The 17371-nt window shown below is 44.2% G+C and overlaps 1 protein-coding gene across 4 annotated transcripts in view; it reads right to left on the bottom strand.

Annotated features, from left to right (window-relative positions):
• Positions 1 to 17371, bottom strand: part of TRPC3 (transient receptor potential cation channel subfamily C member 3) — a 72694-nt gene that overhangs the window by 29991 nt on the left and 25332 nt on the right. For 2 of the 4 annotated variants that reach the window (XM_066631883.1, XM_066631884.1), the window contains one exon: positions 4308 to 4493. The exons of the other annotated variants lie outside the window; for them this stretch is intronic. In XM_066631883.1, coding sequence (XP_066487980.1) covers positions 4308 to 4493 — 186 coding nt within the window. The remainder of the gene's footprint in view (positions 1 to 4307; positions 4494 to 17371) is intronic. 4 annotated transcript variants of the gene reach the window in all.

Genomic DNA, 17371 nt, shown 5'->3' on the forward strand with positions numbered 1-17371 from the left:
GCTTGCCTTCATATCCAGAAGGCAGGATAAAGAGATAAGGCTATGACAGGAAGAACGAACAAGGCAAGTTGATCCAAAGCTAAGCAACATGGAGTACACACAATATTCATTTTGACCATCTTGATTCGACATTCACTGTTGCTGTTAAAAGAGGAAATAGGTAATATCAAGGTAATATCAATAGGTAATATCAAGCCACACATTAGGTGTGGCTTGTACAGGTACAGTCAAGAGGTTGCAACAATACCAATGGGAACAAAGTCACTTTTAGGGATGTAACTTAAAGAGAACATAACAAGAGTAGAACCAGGCTTCAATCTTTGGCAGCAATGCCAGAGGCAGCCCCTCCCCCAGCAGCCTGCCCACCTTTTGTCTCTACCTTGTTCCTCATTCTGTTTCGAAATAGAGTAGCAGAGCAGGACCAGAACAAGCAACCTGGGAGAAGCACCGCTCCACTTCTGTAAGTTTTTTTTGGAAGTGGGGCAGTGATTCTCCCAGCTTCCTTGTTCCAACTTCACTCTGCTGCTCTATTTTAAAACTCTAAAGCTAGGAGGAAGAGATAAGCATGGGCAAACAGGACAAGGAGAGGCAGCTGTGGAGGTAGCCATTGGGTGTAGGTGCCCACCTGCCATTCGAAGTAGCCATTTCATCTTTCCTCATTGGTGGGGGCTGACTCTTGCTCTCATGGCTAATAACTATTCATCTGAATTAAAATGAATGAAATCCATGAACTGATCTAACAGCAACATGCTAATTCTGATTTTAACGTAGTACAACCCAAGGAATGCAAAGCATTGTAGAATGCCAGACTGACAAATGAGAAAAAATAAACTAGCAACATTTTCATTTATCCATTCCCCCCCCCCCCCCCAATTTGTGCATTTACAGATAGAGGATCTTAGTGGAAGAGATTCACATAAAAAGTAAAAGATTTGTCAATGAATATTCAGCTGAGTTTTGGCAACAGTTCAGAAAAGAACCCTAACCATATTATAGCTGACTTGTACAATCAAAAGTTGCATTTTTCCTCTCCAAACAGACTTTTTAAACAACCATATCTCATCACTATCCTCAATGACTACAGCCTGGCTTTCCTTTCACTCAGACTTTTTAAAAGACTACAAGTCAAATAGTCTTCCAGTCAACACCTATACCACTGGCATCTACAGAATTTCTCAAATAAAGACACCCTTAACTAGTAACTCCTATCATTTATTAAGCTAATCATGTGAAGCATAAACTAGCTTCCATTTCATTCAGAATATGTTCAGTGAACAGATCCATTTAGTAAGACCAAATTTGGTTTTACACAGTCACTCTCAGAATACAAGAGATCTTAACTTTTTATAGACTGATAAACAGCCAAATTTTCCATCTGAAGAATCAAATAGTTCTCTCAGTCTCACAACCCAAAGGCTACTTTATTTTCCTTTATGGCTAGCAGCAAATCTCTACATAATTTCAGTTATGTTAAAACACAAAGAGAAAATGCCCTCTGAATAGAAGAATATTAGCATATTCTTTCAGTGCTATCCATATTTTCTATCTGAAAAATATAAATAAATCATATCCTGAAATCCTTATTCCTGCAACTCTAATTCTGCTCTGGCGCTGCAGCAAAAAACAGCTCATTCAGCAGGTTTCCGTAATTCTGATAGCAACTTTGAAAGAGAGATGGTGAAACACACAATGTAGAGATTCAAAGCAATAATGTGTCTAGAATGATGAAGCAAAGTCTCAGCACTAAAAACTTTCTTCAGATTCCTCCTCATTCACACAATCCATTGCTACAGAGGCCAATTATTTTTAACAACAGCACCTAGGATAAGCAGCACATATATGCAGAATTCTTCACACTGAGTGCCCTTGGCAGAATACATAATGTGGATCATTTTAAAACTGATATATGGGTCACATTGCCCAACAGTGATAAACTTAGAGGTCCTTTATGGTAATACCAGAGGAAAACAACAGGAGACCATTTTCATGGGCTTGAGTTAAAGGCCACCTACTTAGAAAAGCTAAGAGGGCCAGATCAGATTATTCCTCTTTGCAATCTTGGTTATACAGGTAGAGGAAAATGAGAGCACACCTGCCCTTTACATCCACCATCTGGCATCCCCAGCCATCCACACAGTGTCATAATATTTGGCCTATGAGCACTAAATCCAACATGCATCCAGTCACTTACCAGATTTTATTCAGGAAATTGACCATACAAAATTGGCCAATATGTGCTGAATTTTATGCGTGCCAATCATATTTAAATGTACTGTGGGAAAGAATAGCTCTGGGATAAGGGAACTGCAGCAGTCAACAGTCAACAAAACCTTTATTAGACATAAACATTTAATAGGTGAAGACTCTGTACAGAAATCGTAGAGAGAGTATAAACCTAAGTAGCACCCAAATATATGTATATGTGTGCACCTACATGTAAAGCAGATAAGGGAACTGCTTTGCATGCAGATGCTCCCAGATTTAATCCTTGCCACCTTATGGTTGGAATGAGAAAAGACCACCTGAAATTCTGGACAGTCAGCGCCAATTACTGAGCTGGGTGATACAATGGACTGATGTGGTATAAGGCAGCCACATATGTTTATCCCTGTCTGGAAAACCATTAACACTGGAGACAGGGTAGGGGCACATATGAACCCTTTCCACACACATGGGCCAAACAGGAAAAGGACTGAATCTAATTCAGTCCAGATGATTGTTTTTACAAGACCAAAAGCACATTTGTAGCTTCCCAGGGATGTTCTGCATGCTGCCTTCACGTTTGGAAACATCCACAAAGTAACATCCCACACTCTCAGCTTGGCACCCTCCTTAATGGTAGTTTGAAACCATCAAGACATTTCCCCACAAAAAGTAAGAGTATTTTCTCCTCAGAAACACCAGCACTGGGATGCCAGCACCACAGAGCCTGTGCTGGACCAACAAGTTAATTGTTTCCATCAATCATGTGAACAGGTACAAGATGAAGCCCCAGGAAACACAGGCATTGCATGAGTACAGCTGCTCCCAGAATAAGGACCAGACAACTCAGCTGCACCTTTACAACACTTTTACAATATATATGTAAAATATATATCAAGCTTCTAAAAAGTAGTCATTAATGAGGGAATAAGTATAAAAAAAGTTAACCATCCAACTCACACTTAATTTATGCTCATCATTGTAATTCAGTAAATTGGCTTTAATAGCGGTCCTATTTAAACACAAATTTATAACCAAAGCATTGAAAAATCTTGCTGTCATCGAAAATGTGACCATGAAGATCAATTCAGATATCAATAAATGTAGGTGTCACTGCATGTCCTGTAGTCTACTGTTAAGGTGTTTTTATGAATTCTCAGAGGGTACAATTCAAGATTATCTTCCATAAATAAAAAGCAACCAATTGTAAAATAATAATGATAAAGAATGCTTTATTGTTGGTTAAAAAAAAATTGTTTTGTTAGTGGAATCCACCGAAAATAAACTACACATCTTTGAATACCTGGATGAAACAGGTAGCAGGTAGCAGAAACCTTTTCACACACTGGAGCCAGACCGCCTTGTTTTAGGTTCAAAATCTGCCTCTAGCAGTCAACAGAAATTAGGAAGATAATAATTCTGCATGAACAAGATATTTGCACAGCATCAGAACTTCCGATCTACAAACAACAGCCTATTGCCTTTGATGGCGATAAGGGCACTAAGGGCTTTCCACTATGGATGCACTCTGGTGCCCATCTACAAGCCAGATCTGCCCTGCTTTGATCTTTTGCATGATTCAGTCAAAATGCAACACTTTTAATTTGCAACACCACTGATTTCAATGGCAGAGTACTGTATGGCACTTTATCCCACTTAAATCAATGGGCACAGAAATGCTGAACTTTGGCTCGATCATGATCTTTGTTTTCGAGTAGTGGTGTGTCAGTACAGTCAGGAGCAACAAAAGCATGCAACATCACTTCTGCTCACTGAACAATAATTGTCTCTTATTTATGTTGAATGGGAGCATGACACACTGTTACCTTAATTGGTCTTTACAAGCTATTATAGACAAGAATGTGCATACATGTTCACATAAATTAATTCATGCACAATGATTCAAATTACTTTTCCATTAAAATTACCAGGTTCTCAGCTGTTTTGCTACGACATCAGGTTGACAACAATGAATCATGACAGCAGAAGACTAGGCTTGTGAAGGATTTACTTTACAGCTTTATTAGAACATTTTAATATTGCTAATAGGTGCAGTTTATAACGCAATCCATCAAATATACTGCCTGTAAGCGCTAGCTAGTTACCTTTTTGACTTCGTATTTAATTGCCATTTTGACACGACTCAGCGATGCTCTGTGCCTTTGTGCTTCAGGTGGCTCAGCCTCCAAATCTCCATTCAGAATAGCTTCTACCTCTTCAGAGTCTCGGCAGAGATCAAGGACGCCAACCACAAAGTCCTTGCACTGCATAGACAGCTTGCGATAGTCATTCTAAAAGGCAGAAATGTGAAGAGAATGGCTCTTGATTCATATCAGACAGATGTACTCAACAGGCAGCGAAAAGTACAGTTCAAGTCAGTAGCGTAGCTAAGGCGGTGCAGGGGGTAGCAAATGCACCGGGCTACTGGGTGGGAGGGGCTACAGCATGCAGGCTACAGGGTGGGCGGGGCTACAGGGTGGGCGGGGCTACAACGCGTGGGCAACAATGCGTTGTAACACTGCGCGGGCAACAATGTAAGGGTAAGTCTTGCCTCACAAACCTTATAGAATTCTTTGAAAAGGTCAACAGGCATGTGGATGCGGGAGAACCCGTGGACATTATATATCTGGACTTTCAGAAGGCGTTTGACACGGTCCCTCACCAAAGGCTACTGAAAAAACTCCACAGTCAGGGAACTAGAGGACAGGTCCTCTTGTGGATTGAGAACTGGTTGGAGGCCAGGAAGCAGAGAGTGGGTGTCAATGGGCAATTTTCACAATGGAGAGAGGTGAAAAGTGGTGTGCCCCAAGGATCTGTCCTGGGACCGGTGCTTTTCAACCTCTTCATAAATGACCTGGAGACAGGGTTGAGCAGTGAAGTGGCTAAGTTTGCAGATGACACCAAACTTTTCTGAGTGGTAAAGACCAGAAGTGATTGTGAGGAGCTCCAGAAGGATCTCTCCAGACTGGCAGAATGGGCAGCAAAATGGCAGATGCGCTTCAATGTCAGTAAGTGTAAAGTCATGCACATTGGGGCAAAAAATCAAAACTTCACATATAGGCTGATGGGTTCTGAGCTGTCTGTGACAGATCAGGAGAGAGATCTTGGGGTGGTGGTGGACAGGTCGATGAAAGTGTCGACCCAATGTGCGGCGGCAGTGAAGAAGGCCAATTCTATGCTTGGGATCATTAGGAAGGGTATTGAGAACAAAACGGCTAGTATTATAATGCCGTTGTACAAATCTATGGTAAGGCCACACCTGGAGTATTGTGTCCAGTTCTGGTCGCCGCATCTCAAAAAAGACATAGTGGAAATGGAAAAGGTGCAAAAGAGAGCGACTAAGATGATTACTGGGCTGGGGCACCTTCCTTATGAGGAAAGGCTACAGCGTTTGGGCCTCTTCAGCCAAGAAAAAAGACGCCTGAGGGGGGACATGATTGAGACATACAAAATTATGCAGGGGATGGACAGAGTGGATAGGGAGATGCTCTTTACACTCTCACATAATACCAGAACCAGGGGACATCCACTAAAATTGAGTGTTGGGCGGGTTAGGACAGACAAAAGAAAATATTTCTTTACTCAGCGCGTGGTCGGTCTGTGGAACTCCTTGCCACAGGATGTGGTGCTGGCGTCTAGCCTAGACGCCTTTAAAAGGGGATTGGACAAGTTTCTGGAGGAAAAATCCATTATGGGGTACAAGCCATGATGTGTATGCGCAACCTCCTGATTTTAGAAATGGGTTATGTCAGAATGCCAGATGCAGGGGAGGGCACCAGGATGAGGTCTCTTGTTATCTGGTGTGCTCCCTGGGGCATTTGGTGGGCCGCTGTGAGATACAGGAAGCTGGACTAGATGGGCCTATGGCCTGATCCAGTGGGGCTGTTCTTATGTTCTTATGCCCACACGCCTATCAGGCTGCTGCAAGGCATACATAGGAGGAGAGAGGCTGCTGCAGGCACGCAGCAGGAGAGAGGAGATTGGGGGGGCAACAGTCAACGCACTCGCTCCTCGCTGCCATTCCCCACCCCCAGTGACTTAGATTGGGCTGCAGGTGCTGGCAGGGGCATAGCAGCCAGCCCAGTAGCTGAGATGGTGGTGGTGGCAGCAGCAGCAGCTAGGGACTGTGTGGTCTGCTGCTGCTTGCCCTCCGCGACTGTTGTGATGTCCAGCAAGAAGACTGATCTCTGCTGCCTGCTGGGGGGGGGGCAACAATTTAGCTCCAGACAGTCACACAGGAGGGAAGCATAAAGGAGAAAGGAGAGACTTAGAAGCCCAGCCCTATGCATGTCTACTCAGAAGTAAGTCCCATTATAGTCAATGGGGCTTACTCCCAGGAAAGTGGGGCTAGGAGAGGATCCTGAGAGCCCAGCCCAGGCACGTCTACTCAGAAGTAAGTCCCATTACAGTCAATGGGGCTTACTCCCAGGAAACCGCATAGGACTGTAGCCTAGGTTCAGCTGCAGGTGCTGACTGGCAGCCAAGAGGGAACTGCTTGATGTTGCTCCTCCTCCATTCTCCCCTCGCCTTCCCTCCTCCCTGCCTTCCTGGCTGCGATCTCGCCCGTGCCACTGGGCTCCGGCGCCATGATCTTCCCCTCCAAACTTTGTCAGGTGGGAGGGAAGAGCTGGCAACCAGACACTCGGTGCTGGGACCAGCGCGAGGGAGGGGGTCAAAAGTTTAGCCAGTGCGTGCCTACAACTGCAGCCCAATCTAAGTTGCTCACCAGGGTTGCAATCTTATTCACACTTTCCTGGGAGTAAGCTCCATTGACTTTTGCTGCCAGTTCGAAACAACAGGAAGTACCCGAGAACTGACAACATGCTGATATACTGATGAGCTGACCCTTGGTGGCAGAGAAGAGTTACAGTCAAGTGGAGCATGGGAGGTGAAGGGTCAGAGAGAGGCCAGACCAGGAAGGAATCCAGCTGGAATGAGGAGTTCTATGAAAAACTAGAACTATTCAATTGTAAAAATCCCTATGGGGGTTTAGAACAGCCTGCCTACGTAAACCGCCTTGGATGAAAGTCTGAGGAGAAATCTGACGACCAAAGAAAGGCGGTATATAAATACCTGTATAAATAAATAAATAAAAATAAATAAATAATGGGACTGACTTCCAAGTAGGCATGCATAGGATTGAGCTCTCAGTTGGCTGGCTGGCTGCGATGAGTTCCCTGCACAGGAACCTGAAGAGGAGAGCACACAAGGCAAGGCATGCCAGGCAAGCTGCAGGAGCACTGGGCAGCACCTGGCACTCAGAGCAGGCCTGGCCTGGCCTCTTAGTAATCATCATCATCTCATCATTTATTTGTAATTAATGGATCCCTATTCTATTCCAGTTCCTAAAGGTAAGCTGCTGGCTCTTACGATTTTCTCCAGCTCCCTGCACCTCTCAAACTGTATATGCACACTTTCCTGGGAGTAAGCTCCATTGGCTATAATGGGACTTACTTCTGAGTAGAAAAGCACAGGTTTGGGCTCTAAATTAGATATGCCTTTTGGATTTGTGGAAGTAAGAGGGGTGGTGGTTTGAAAGAGGGCCCCTTTGGTTTCCTCCCTTTTTAGAAGCCTCCAGTGATCTCTAAGAACATTTCTATTTCAGCAAGCCTTTTAATTTCAGTCTTCTCCAGCACCTGACACCTGCTACTTTTATTGATGGTTTTATGATTTATTGTATTTTATGTGCTTTTGTGTTCATCCATAATGCCTGTGATTGTTTGCTAATTTTCTACATTGCATTTAACAGTTTTATTTTAGATGTATATATGTTCAAATTGTTGTAAGCCATTTTGGATGCCCCTCAGAAGAGAGTGGGATGAAAAATTAAATAGGTAAATAAATAACTCAACTTAGTTTTAATTCATACTACTTGTGGCCCAATCCTAACTTTCAACAAATGCTTGCTTTTTCAAAATGTTAGTTAATATTTCTCACTTACTTTAATTAATAAAAAAGACCCAATTTAATTAATTAAATTTGATTACGTTGGGGGGACTACAAAATGCTCTTTGCACTGGGCAGCAAATGGCTTAGCTACGCCACCAGTTCAAGTACATTATCAATTTGGTAACACAATAACATGCTTTTAACATGTGGACATTCAATGTACTCAATCTCAATGTACTTTCAAGTTTCTATATTCTATATTCTTGGATTCTGTATTCCAGGACACAACACACACTGCGTATGTATGGACTTTTGTCCTCCTTTTCTGTTGCTATATTCAAACAATGCTTAACAAAGGGTAGATACAGAGATCTACACACAGTTTGAGACAGGAAATGATGGATAATCCAGCATCTGTTAAATTGCTGAGAACATATAAGTAGGGACAATATCATTTATTTTGACATATCTATGCTGCTTTTTGGCAGAAGGTCCCTAAAGTAGCTCACAAAAACATTAGACAGTAATTTAAATTAAATACAGCTAACAGAAGCCAACAAGAGAAATAAAGACCAATCTGAGACTAATCTAGGAGGCCAGCTGCAAAACAGCAGAATACTTACAAGAAATACTGTGCAGTTCTGAGTTACCAAAATGAGTATCTGAAGCCATAAAATTCCTCTCATTTTTGCCATCCCATAAACACTCTACAATGTTTATCTTTTGGGATATAGAAAAAAAGATTCATTGTTTTACGTTCAAAGTCAATACCAACGCCAGTCATAGTCCTTGCTATCTCTATCATAACTCTCATCTGACTGTTTACCACTGACTCAAGTTTTCCCCCCCAGGATTTGGGATTTATTCCAAGAGTTTGCTTCACCTGCAGTTTTCCAGAAGAAAATACCCAGAGCTGCCTTGTAGAGTTCCAGAAGTTCAGTCTGAACATTTGAGTCAGGAAAGGAATGAGCAAGGCACTGAAGGAAGGGGTATGCAGGAAGTACAGTAATGCTACCAATCAGCACTAACACCTTAAGAAATTCTTAACTTCTAGAATGAGAGCAATGGAGCTCAAACCAGCCTAGTAGTTATATCATCTGATCCTTCCCCTTTGTTGTGAGACAAGGTACTTACGCTCTAGTGAGGGTAAGTGAAAGCACTTTGAGAAGCACGTAGTCTTAATTAGTTCTTAGCATGCTCCAGGGCTAGATCCGGGAACAGAAAATTGGTCCTGAAATGATGCCCAGATTAACACAGCCCAAATTAATCCCCTTTGTAGGCAACTGAAGCATCAGGCAGACACGTCCGCTCTCAACTGGCACCAGTCAATGACAAATACTTCATCCTGGAAGTTTACCATATTTCCCAATGTTTGTTTCAGTGCATAGTGAAAACTTGTTTCAGTGCTTTCTGTGCAGTGCACAGATAGTCAGACACCATGTATTCTTAATTTAGATTGCGCAAATCAGAAGTCTTTGACTTGCCAACAGCTGGCAACCTTGGCACCTCAAGCCCTAACCTGTAACATCACACCCACTTGCAAGAACGGACATTCAAAAGGGGTAGGAAAGTGTGTGGCTCCTTTTCCCTTTTCTTTTCTCCTCATTATCCCACTCAGCGGTGACCAATCAGTGTGCGTCACTACTGTGTCATTTTGCCCTCTCTTTCCTTCCAGCCCAATTGAAAAGAGAGAAAGGCAGAGAGTGGAAAGGCTCTCAATTCAGTGGGAGAGAAAAAGGAAGTGAGGCGAGGCACACCAGAAACCAGAGGGAGTGCAGCAGCAGAGGAGAGTTGGTGGATGGGTAGAGACTAGGGGCTGGTCAAAATCTCCAGTGGAATTTACCTCATCTAAGAACATTCAAAGTGGTGCAAGTCTGAGGCTGCAATCCTAACCGCACTTTCCTGAGAGTAAGTCCCATTCAACAAAATAGGACTTACTTCATAGTAGACCTGGTTAGGATTGTGCCCTAAGACTCAGAACAAAATGATGGCAGCAGCAGTGCCATAACTGACCTGAGGTCAGGTCACATCTCACTTCTAAGTTCTGACTCACCTGTTGCATGCACATGTGCGTGTCTGTGTTCATATTTTGTTTACCTGATATAATGCTTTGGGGGGGGGGTCTGGGCCCCAACATGTGAGCAACAGCCTGTCTTATCTACAAAGACTTTGTGAGTAGCAGGAACCAGTAAAAACTGTAACAGAATATTAAAATATATGATCCAGATATTCTCTGTTTGAAAAACAGCTCTTATCCTCAGTCACTTCTGGGAGATACTTACAGTGCAATCCCATGCATGCCTACTCAGAAGTAAGTCCCATTGTATTCATTGGAGCTTACTCCCAAGAAAGCATGTACAGGATTGCAGCCTCAGGCTCAAAACTTTAGCATATCTCAAGATGATGAGAATTCCAGAGCTAGGAAGGAGTTATCAGCTACACTTCCTTTTCCTGATGCTGCAGAGATTGTAACAGTCAGAAGTCTTGATTTATCTGGGAGACACAGGAAGAGACAGTTTCTAAAGGCATGCATGGCTCAGGTCGTGAAAGCCTTAAAAAGTGGCACTGTGACCATGTCTGAAAGACTGTTGTAAGTGCAGCATTTCTCAACCAGTAGTACTTGAGGTGGTGTCCGGTGTTACACACACAGGACCTTCAGACCCTCACTACCTGGCAGACAGACTAGCAGTGCAACATATCAAGCAGCAGTAGGAGGCTTGTCTTGGCAAGCAGAGCTCAAGTATGCACTTTTCGCATGCTCGAAAAAGCCCTCCCATCTGCCTTCAGCCTCTTACCAGTGTTTGTTGTATTGCGTCTGGCCTCCCAATCTGAAAGTAACTGGCAATGACACAGTGGCGTCGCTAGGGGCATGCAGGGGTGCGGACCACACGGGGTAATGCGCTGGGGGGTGACATGCCCTGGGGGGATGATGCACTAAAATTGCAGCATTAAGTGCTACCCCATCATGCCATACACCGTTGGATGTGGAATTCTCAGCGGGGTGCAATGCAAAAAACAGAATTGAAATAGCTCCTTTCCTTCAAATGTTATGGCCAAAAAACTGGGAAGAAAAAATGAATGAATCCCTATGGAAAGTGAAAGTGAGCCGTATCGCATGTTTATTTGCGAGTAGGTGTACTTGCCATAGTCCGACGGCAAGGGCAGGCTGAGAGGAATCCAACAACACCTGAATGGTCCTGATCCAATGAATGTAGCCCCCCAAAAACACCCGAGAAGGAGGTCCCATCCCAGTGTGTTGAGCCCAAAATGATACCATGTGGCCGCATTTATTCGCGAGTAGGCAAACTTGCCTTAGTCCGTCAGAAAGGGCAGGCTGAGAGGACTCCAAGGACTTCAGAGTGGTCCTGATCCAATGAATGCAGCCCCCAAAAACACCTGAGAAGGAGGTCCCTCCCTCCCAGCTGCGAGTCTATTGAGCCCTATGGAAAGCAAAGCAGCTTCATGGTCGTGTTTACTCGTGAGTAGGCAGACCTGCCTTGGCTGGTGGTCAGATCAGGCAAAGGGGAATGTGAAGACACCAGAATGGTCCCGATCCAATGGAGCTGGAGTGCAACAAATGCTCCAGAAGGCAGGCTCCTCCCCTCCACTAAAAAGGACAAAGAAAGAGGCTTCAACTGGTAAGGGGAATGTCTTCTATTTTGCACTTGCAAAGCTAGGTGGGTCTTTATCTTGATATGCCTGAAAAAGAAGAACTTTAAACTGGGCACTGGGGAGGGCTGGAAATCTCACTGGTTCTTTTTCGGGGGTTGTTATTGCAGGCAGACTACAGAGTAAGCCCCATTGACTACTGTGGGACTTACTTCAGAGTAGACAATCATAGGCTGCAATTCTACCCACACTTTCCTGAGAGTAAGCCCCATTGACCATAATAGGATTTACTTCAGAGTAGATTCACTTGGTGGAACAGGACTGGCTCCCCCTTATTTAATTATTTCTTTTATTTTAATTTAACTATTTATAATTATTTATTTTAATTTGCTTGATGATGCCACTTCTGGCCATGACATCATTTCCAATGGGTCCTGGACAGACTGTCATTCTAAAAAGTGGGTCCCAGTGCTAAAAGTTTGAGAACTGCTGCAATAAGGTGTTAGTAAGTTGACACGGGGTGTGTGTGTGTGTGTGTGTGTGTGTGTGTGTGTGTGTGTGAGTGAGAGAGAGAGAGAGAGAGAGAGAGAGAGAGAGAGAGACTACAAGTTTTCAAAATCACTAAAATCAGAATTTGGAGGAATAAAACCATCATGTTATATATCAATCAATGCGTAATTTCATGCAGAATGCAATAAATCAAACCACATTGAAATATCTGTGTTCTAACAAAAGGTACAGCCAAAAAACCAGTGGGGGCAGGGCGATGGTACATCACCACACCCACCACCTGGAGCATTGCCCCACCCACTGCATGGGGTCACGCGCAGGCCTCCTGCACCAGGTGACGTGAATCCTAGTGATGCCACTGCAATTACATCATCACCAGCTTCTTCCGGTGGTACTTCCAACAAGTGGATCATGTGAATTGGTACAAAGAGAGACCAACATTGAGCAAGGCTGTGCTAGAGCACTGGTCTTGATGTGCTTCTGACAACACTAGCATTCAGACCACCGTGTTTTATATCCCCAGAGGCTTCTGAACAGCAAACACAAGCTGCCCTACCAAAGCATGCTTGATACCTTGGCTAGAAGTTGGTCCTTTGCAAACTTGACTGCCTATGATCTCACCTTTCATTCCCGTTACTACAGTTGTCAGTGATCCCTGTCTCTTACCTTCCACAGTTCCCCATAAATCTGTTATTACTGTCTGTCACCTTTAAACATTTGTCCTTTTGTTCAGGCACTCTTTAGAATGCTGTTCTCATTGGGAATTTAAATAGTACTTGAGCTTACTTACTTTTGCTCAAGCAATTCTAAACAGTGTTGAAAAGTGATTCTTTTTTGCCCAGACATTTTAGAACTGTGCTTTATATGTCAAGTTCCTATTTGTCCCCACTGTCTTAACCTTAGTGTCAACAGCATCTCTAGTCTTTTTTTTAAACTTTGTTTTTACCAAGCATTTTTTCTTTGACAACAAAGCAAAACAAACAAAAGAGGAACAGCAATTTACATTTGCACAAAAAGTAATCAATCAGGTAGGCTAAAAGGGATGGCAATGGAGACAAGTCTGGTTCTGAATGTTTGAAGCAATTCTGTGCTAAAATCACGAGGCTTGTATCAAACCCACACAACCACAAGCTTAGCAAAAGTCAGTTCAAAAGAGTGGCTCAGTAAATGTGCTTCAGCAAGCACATTTTACAAGCAGGGTACTTAGTAAAACAAGATCACAACTGCCCTACCATACACCAAATCTTTATGGTAGGTTTCATTCAGCCAAAATTCAACATGAGAACTGTCTCTAGTTGATTGATTGCAGGAACTGAAGTTTCAAGAAAAAAAAAAAAAAAAACAACTATGACACTTCTGATAAAATGATGAGATGGAAACACTCTTTATCAGATCTTGCAAGTTGTTACTTACACAATCGCCACTGAAGGGTTTTTCTGCTGCAAAAACAAGGAAGCATCTTTCCTATTTTTTTTCTGCAAAAAATTTCTCTGTTTGCAAATAAAAGCTATAATTCACAAATTACTGGTTCATACTGAAATAAATGGATTAAATCAGTTTAACAGCTCAATTCTAACCAGGACTGGACTGCTGTGTGAAGGGATTAACGACAGTCGAAGAGCCTTTCACTATAATAAACCAGCCTCCAGAGTCACGCACAGCATGCTGTTGGTGGCCATCTTAGAATTACTGTTGCAAAGTGCAAAGGTTTTTGTGGCTCACCGAAAGATTCCACTGCGTCTGCAAGCAAGGTAGGCTGGCAGCGGGGGGGGTGGTGGTGGTGTGTGGACAGGTGGGGGTTGAGGGCTTTGGGGAACATGTCAAGCGTGGGCCAGGGGCTGATATTGGCAGCAATAGCGCTACAAACAGCTTGCACCTCCTGCACGGCCTCACAGCACCTCCTCAAGTCACTCAGACTTGCACCATTCAAAGGGCTGGTTCAGGTCCAAGTAAACCCATAGGAAGCATGGCAGAGTAGGGTAAGTAAAACGTTGCTTGACTTGCTTCACCTGTCATGTCACCACCACCGAATACAGCACAAGCCTCCTTGGTGCTGCTGCCTCAGTGGGGACATTTTTTGTTAGCTGATTCAGCTGTTAACAGTTTAATGACAGCTTAAGGCCCAAATCCTAACCCACTTTCCAGCACTGGCATAGCAGTGCCAATGGGGCGTGTGCTGCGTCCTGCAGTTGGGTGGCAGTCACGGGGACCTCCTCAAAGTAAGAAAATGTTTGTTCCCTTACTTCAGAGCTGCATTGCCCTTATGTCATCCCAAGTCATTTTCGCAGGCGTGGGACAATTTTTATACTTTACCCATTGTTAGCTTTAATGCATCCTTTGACAGTCTTTCCTTCTGATCCATACATTTGTGCAAGTCTCTCCCTTCCAAGGTGCTCAAATTGCTCTTTTGAGTATGATATTCAGCCTTCAGGAAGTAGCACAACCATACTGAGCACTGTTTTTTACATCAAATACTGTTTCTAGTCTAGTTAATGCTGCCCTTAGCTACAATGCTAAGATTTACACACTTTGCACTTCACTGCTCATATGCATCAATGCCTTTCATTATTTTTCTTAGTTCGTGTTTCTCTTCACAGAATGTCTCTCTTCCTGCATCTCAATTTATCAATTTATCACTTAAGGTGGCACAAGTCCGAGGAGAGTGGAGAGGCTTGAAGCCGCTCTGTTTTCCCTGGGAACTCCTCCGTTCTCCCCGCCTCCCGCTCCCCGCCTGCCCCCGGGGCCACCCACCACTCACCCTCCACCCGCCCAGGAACGCCTCCCTCCCACCTCCTCCCCACCTACCTTTGCTGCTTGCATCAGCCCAGCCAGGGTGACTCAAGCCTCGGCAAGGAAGCCACCATGGTTTCAGCCTCCGTGTGTCGGCACATTTCCATGCGCTGACGCAGCTTCCTCGTGAGGGGTTGCAAACGCGCCATAGTTTGCGATCTTCCTGGGGCAGCACAAGTCTCTTGCGCCGGCCCAGGAGGATCGCAAACTATGGCACGTTTGCAACCCCTCAGGAGGAAGCCATGTTAGTGCATTTCCAGGATTGCGCCCCTACACTTACATAAGAACATAAGAACAGCCCCACTGGATCAGGCCATAGGCCCATCTAGTCCAGCTTCCTGTATCTCACAGCAGCCCACCAAATGCCCCAGGGAGCACACCAGATAACAAGAGACCTCATCCTGGTGCTCTCCCCTACATCTGGCATTCTGACTTAACCCATTCCTAAAATCAGGAGGTTGCGCATACACATCATGGCTTGTACCCCATAATGGATTTTTCCTCCAGAAACTCGTCCAATCCCCTTTTAAAGGCGTCTAGGCTAGACGCCAGCACCACATCCTGTGGCAAGGAGTTCCACAGACTGACCACGCGCTGAGTAAAGAAATATTTTCTTTTGTCTGTCCTAACCCGCCCAACACTCAATTTTAGTGGATGTCCCCTGGTTCTGGTATTATGTGAGAGTGTAAAGAGCATCTCCCTATCCACTCTGTCCATCCCCTGCATAATTTTGTATGTCTCAATCATGTCCCCCCTCAAGCGTCTCTTTTCTAGGCTGAAGAGGCCCAAACGCCGTAGCCTTTCCTCATAAGGAAGGTGCCCCAGCCCCGTAATCAGCTTAGTCGCTCTCTTTTGCACCTTTTCCATTTCCACTATGTCTTTTTTGAGATGCGGCGACCAGAACTGGACACAATACTCCAGGTGTGGCCTTACCATCGATTTGTACAACGGCATTATAATACTAGCCGTTTTGTTCTCAATACCCTTCCTAATGATCCCAAGCATAGAATTGGCCTTCTTCACTGCCGCCGCACATTGGGTCGACACTTTCATCGACCTGTCCACCACCACCCCAAGATCTCTCTCCTGATCTGTCACAGACAGCTCGGAACCCATCAGCCTATATCTAAAGTTTTGATTTTTTGCCCCAATGTGCATGACTTTACACTTACTGACATTGAAGCACATCTGCCATTTTGCTGCCCATTCTGCCAGTCTGGAGAGATCCTTCTGGAGCTCCTCACAATCACTTCTGGTCTTTACCACTCGGAAAAGTTTGGTGTCGTCTGCAAACATACCAACCCTATCGGGGCCTTACACTGACAGAACTCTCGTGCAGCAGCTGCAGCAATGGCACATGGGCCAGGGCCACCAGTGCAAATGGCACATGCCAACAGAGTATCCAGCCCCCACCAGAGCAGGAAAGTCAGCAGGGAGGCATTCTGGGGGAGGATCAGGGCAGTGATTGGGACTAGCCAGGGACATGTTAAGGGGAGGCTGGGAGTAGATATTGGCAGTAGAGGCCAGCCTCAAACCCCCCCCAACCCATTCTGATTTATACCAGTCAAAGAAGTGGCTTAGTTCTGAGTAGGCCTATTGGGAACCATAGTATGGCACAGAAGTAAAAATGTTTTACTTACCTAACTTTACAATTTATTTTATTTATCTCTCTGTCACTGCCAGGTCCTCAGCCAATCCACAGCATGGATTGGAGGATGTACAGCATGCACTGGAGGATGTACCAGAGCCGCTGCACACTCTGGGCCAGTCCAAAATAGGATTGGACTGCTAAATAAGTAACGCTTCTTATTCTATAACTGCTGTTGTAGGTCTTGGTATATTCCTACAATTATCGCTTATTTCAGTTAAATTGTAGCTCCAATAACTGTTACCCTGTACATGCCTGATCTCGTCTCATTTTGGAAGCCAAGCAGGGTCAGGCCTGGTTAGTACTTAGATGGGAGACCGCCTGGGAATACTGGGTGCTGTAGGCTTATACCATAGTCTTTGGAGACTGAAGGTTGCCAACCATTTTTAGCTCCAATGAAACAGATTCCTCAAGAACGTCAGTAGAAAATAAAATTTAACCAAACAGGCACAATCCTGTAGTCTGTTTTTGGAATTTATTATTAAAATCAATAGGACTCATGATTCAGTATGATTCAGCACTGGACTTTTCAGATGCAGTCTGCCATATATCACTGCTGGGCAAGCTCCATTCATTTCAATGACAGGACAGCATTTTTCTATTTGCAAGTTCTCTGCATCAAAACTCACTGTTTTTTTTAACATTTTAAAATCATTTTGGGTTGTTCTCACCCACTAAATACAAGAGGATACTACTTTAAAAAGTGGGTCTACCAATATCCCT

The sequence above is a fragment of the Tiliqua scincoides genome, chromosome 6 (assembly GCF_035046505.1).
Source record: "Tiliqua scincoides isolate rTilSci1 chromosome 6, rTilSci1.hap2, whole genome shotgun sequence".
Lineage (NCBI taxonomy): Eukaryota > Metazoa > Chordata > Lepidosauria > Squamata > Scincidae > Tiliqua > Tiliqua scincoides.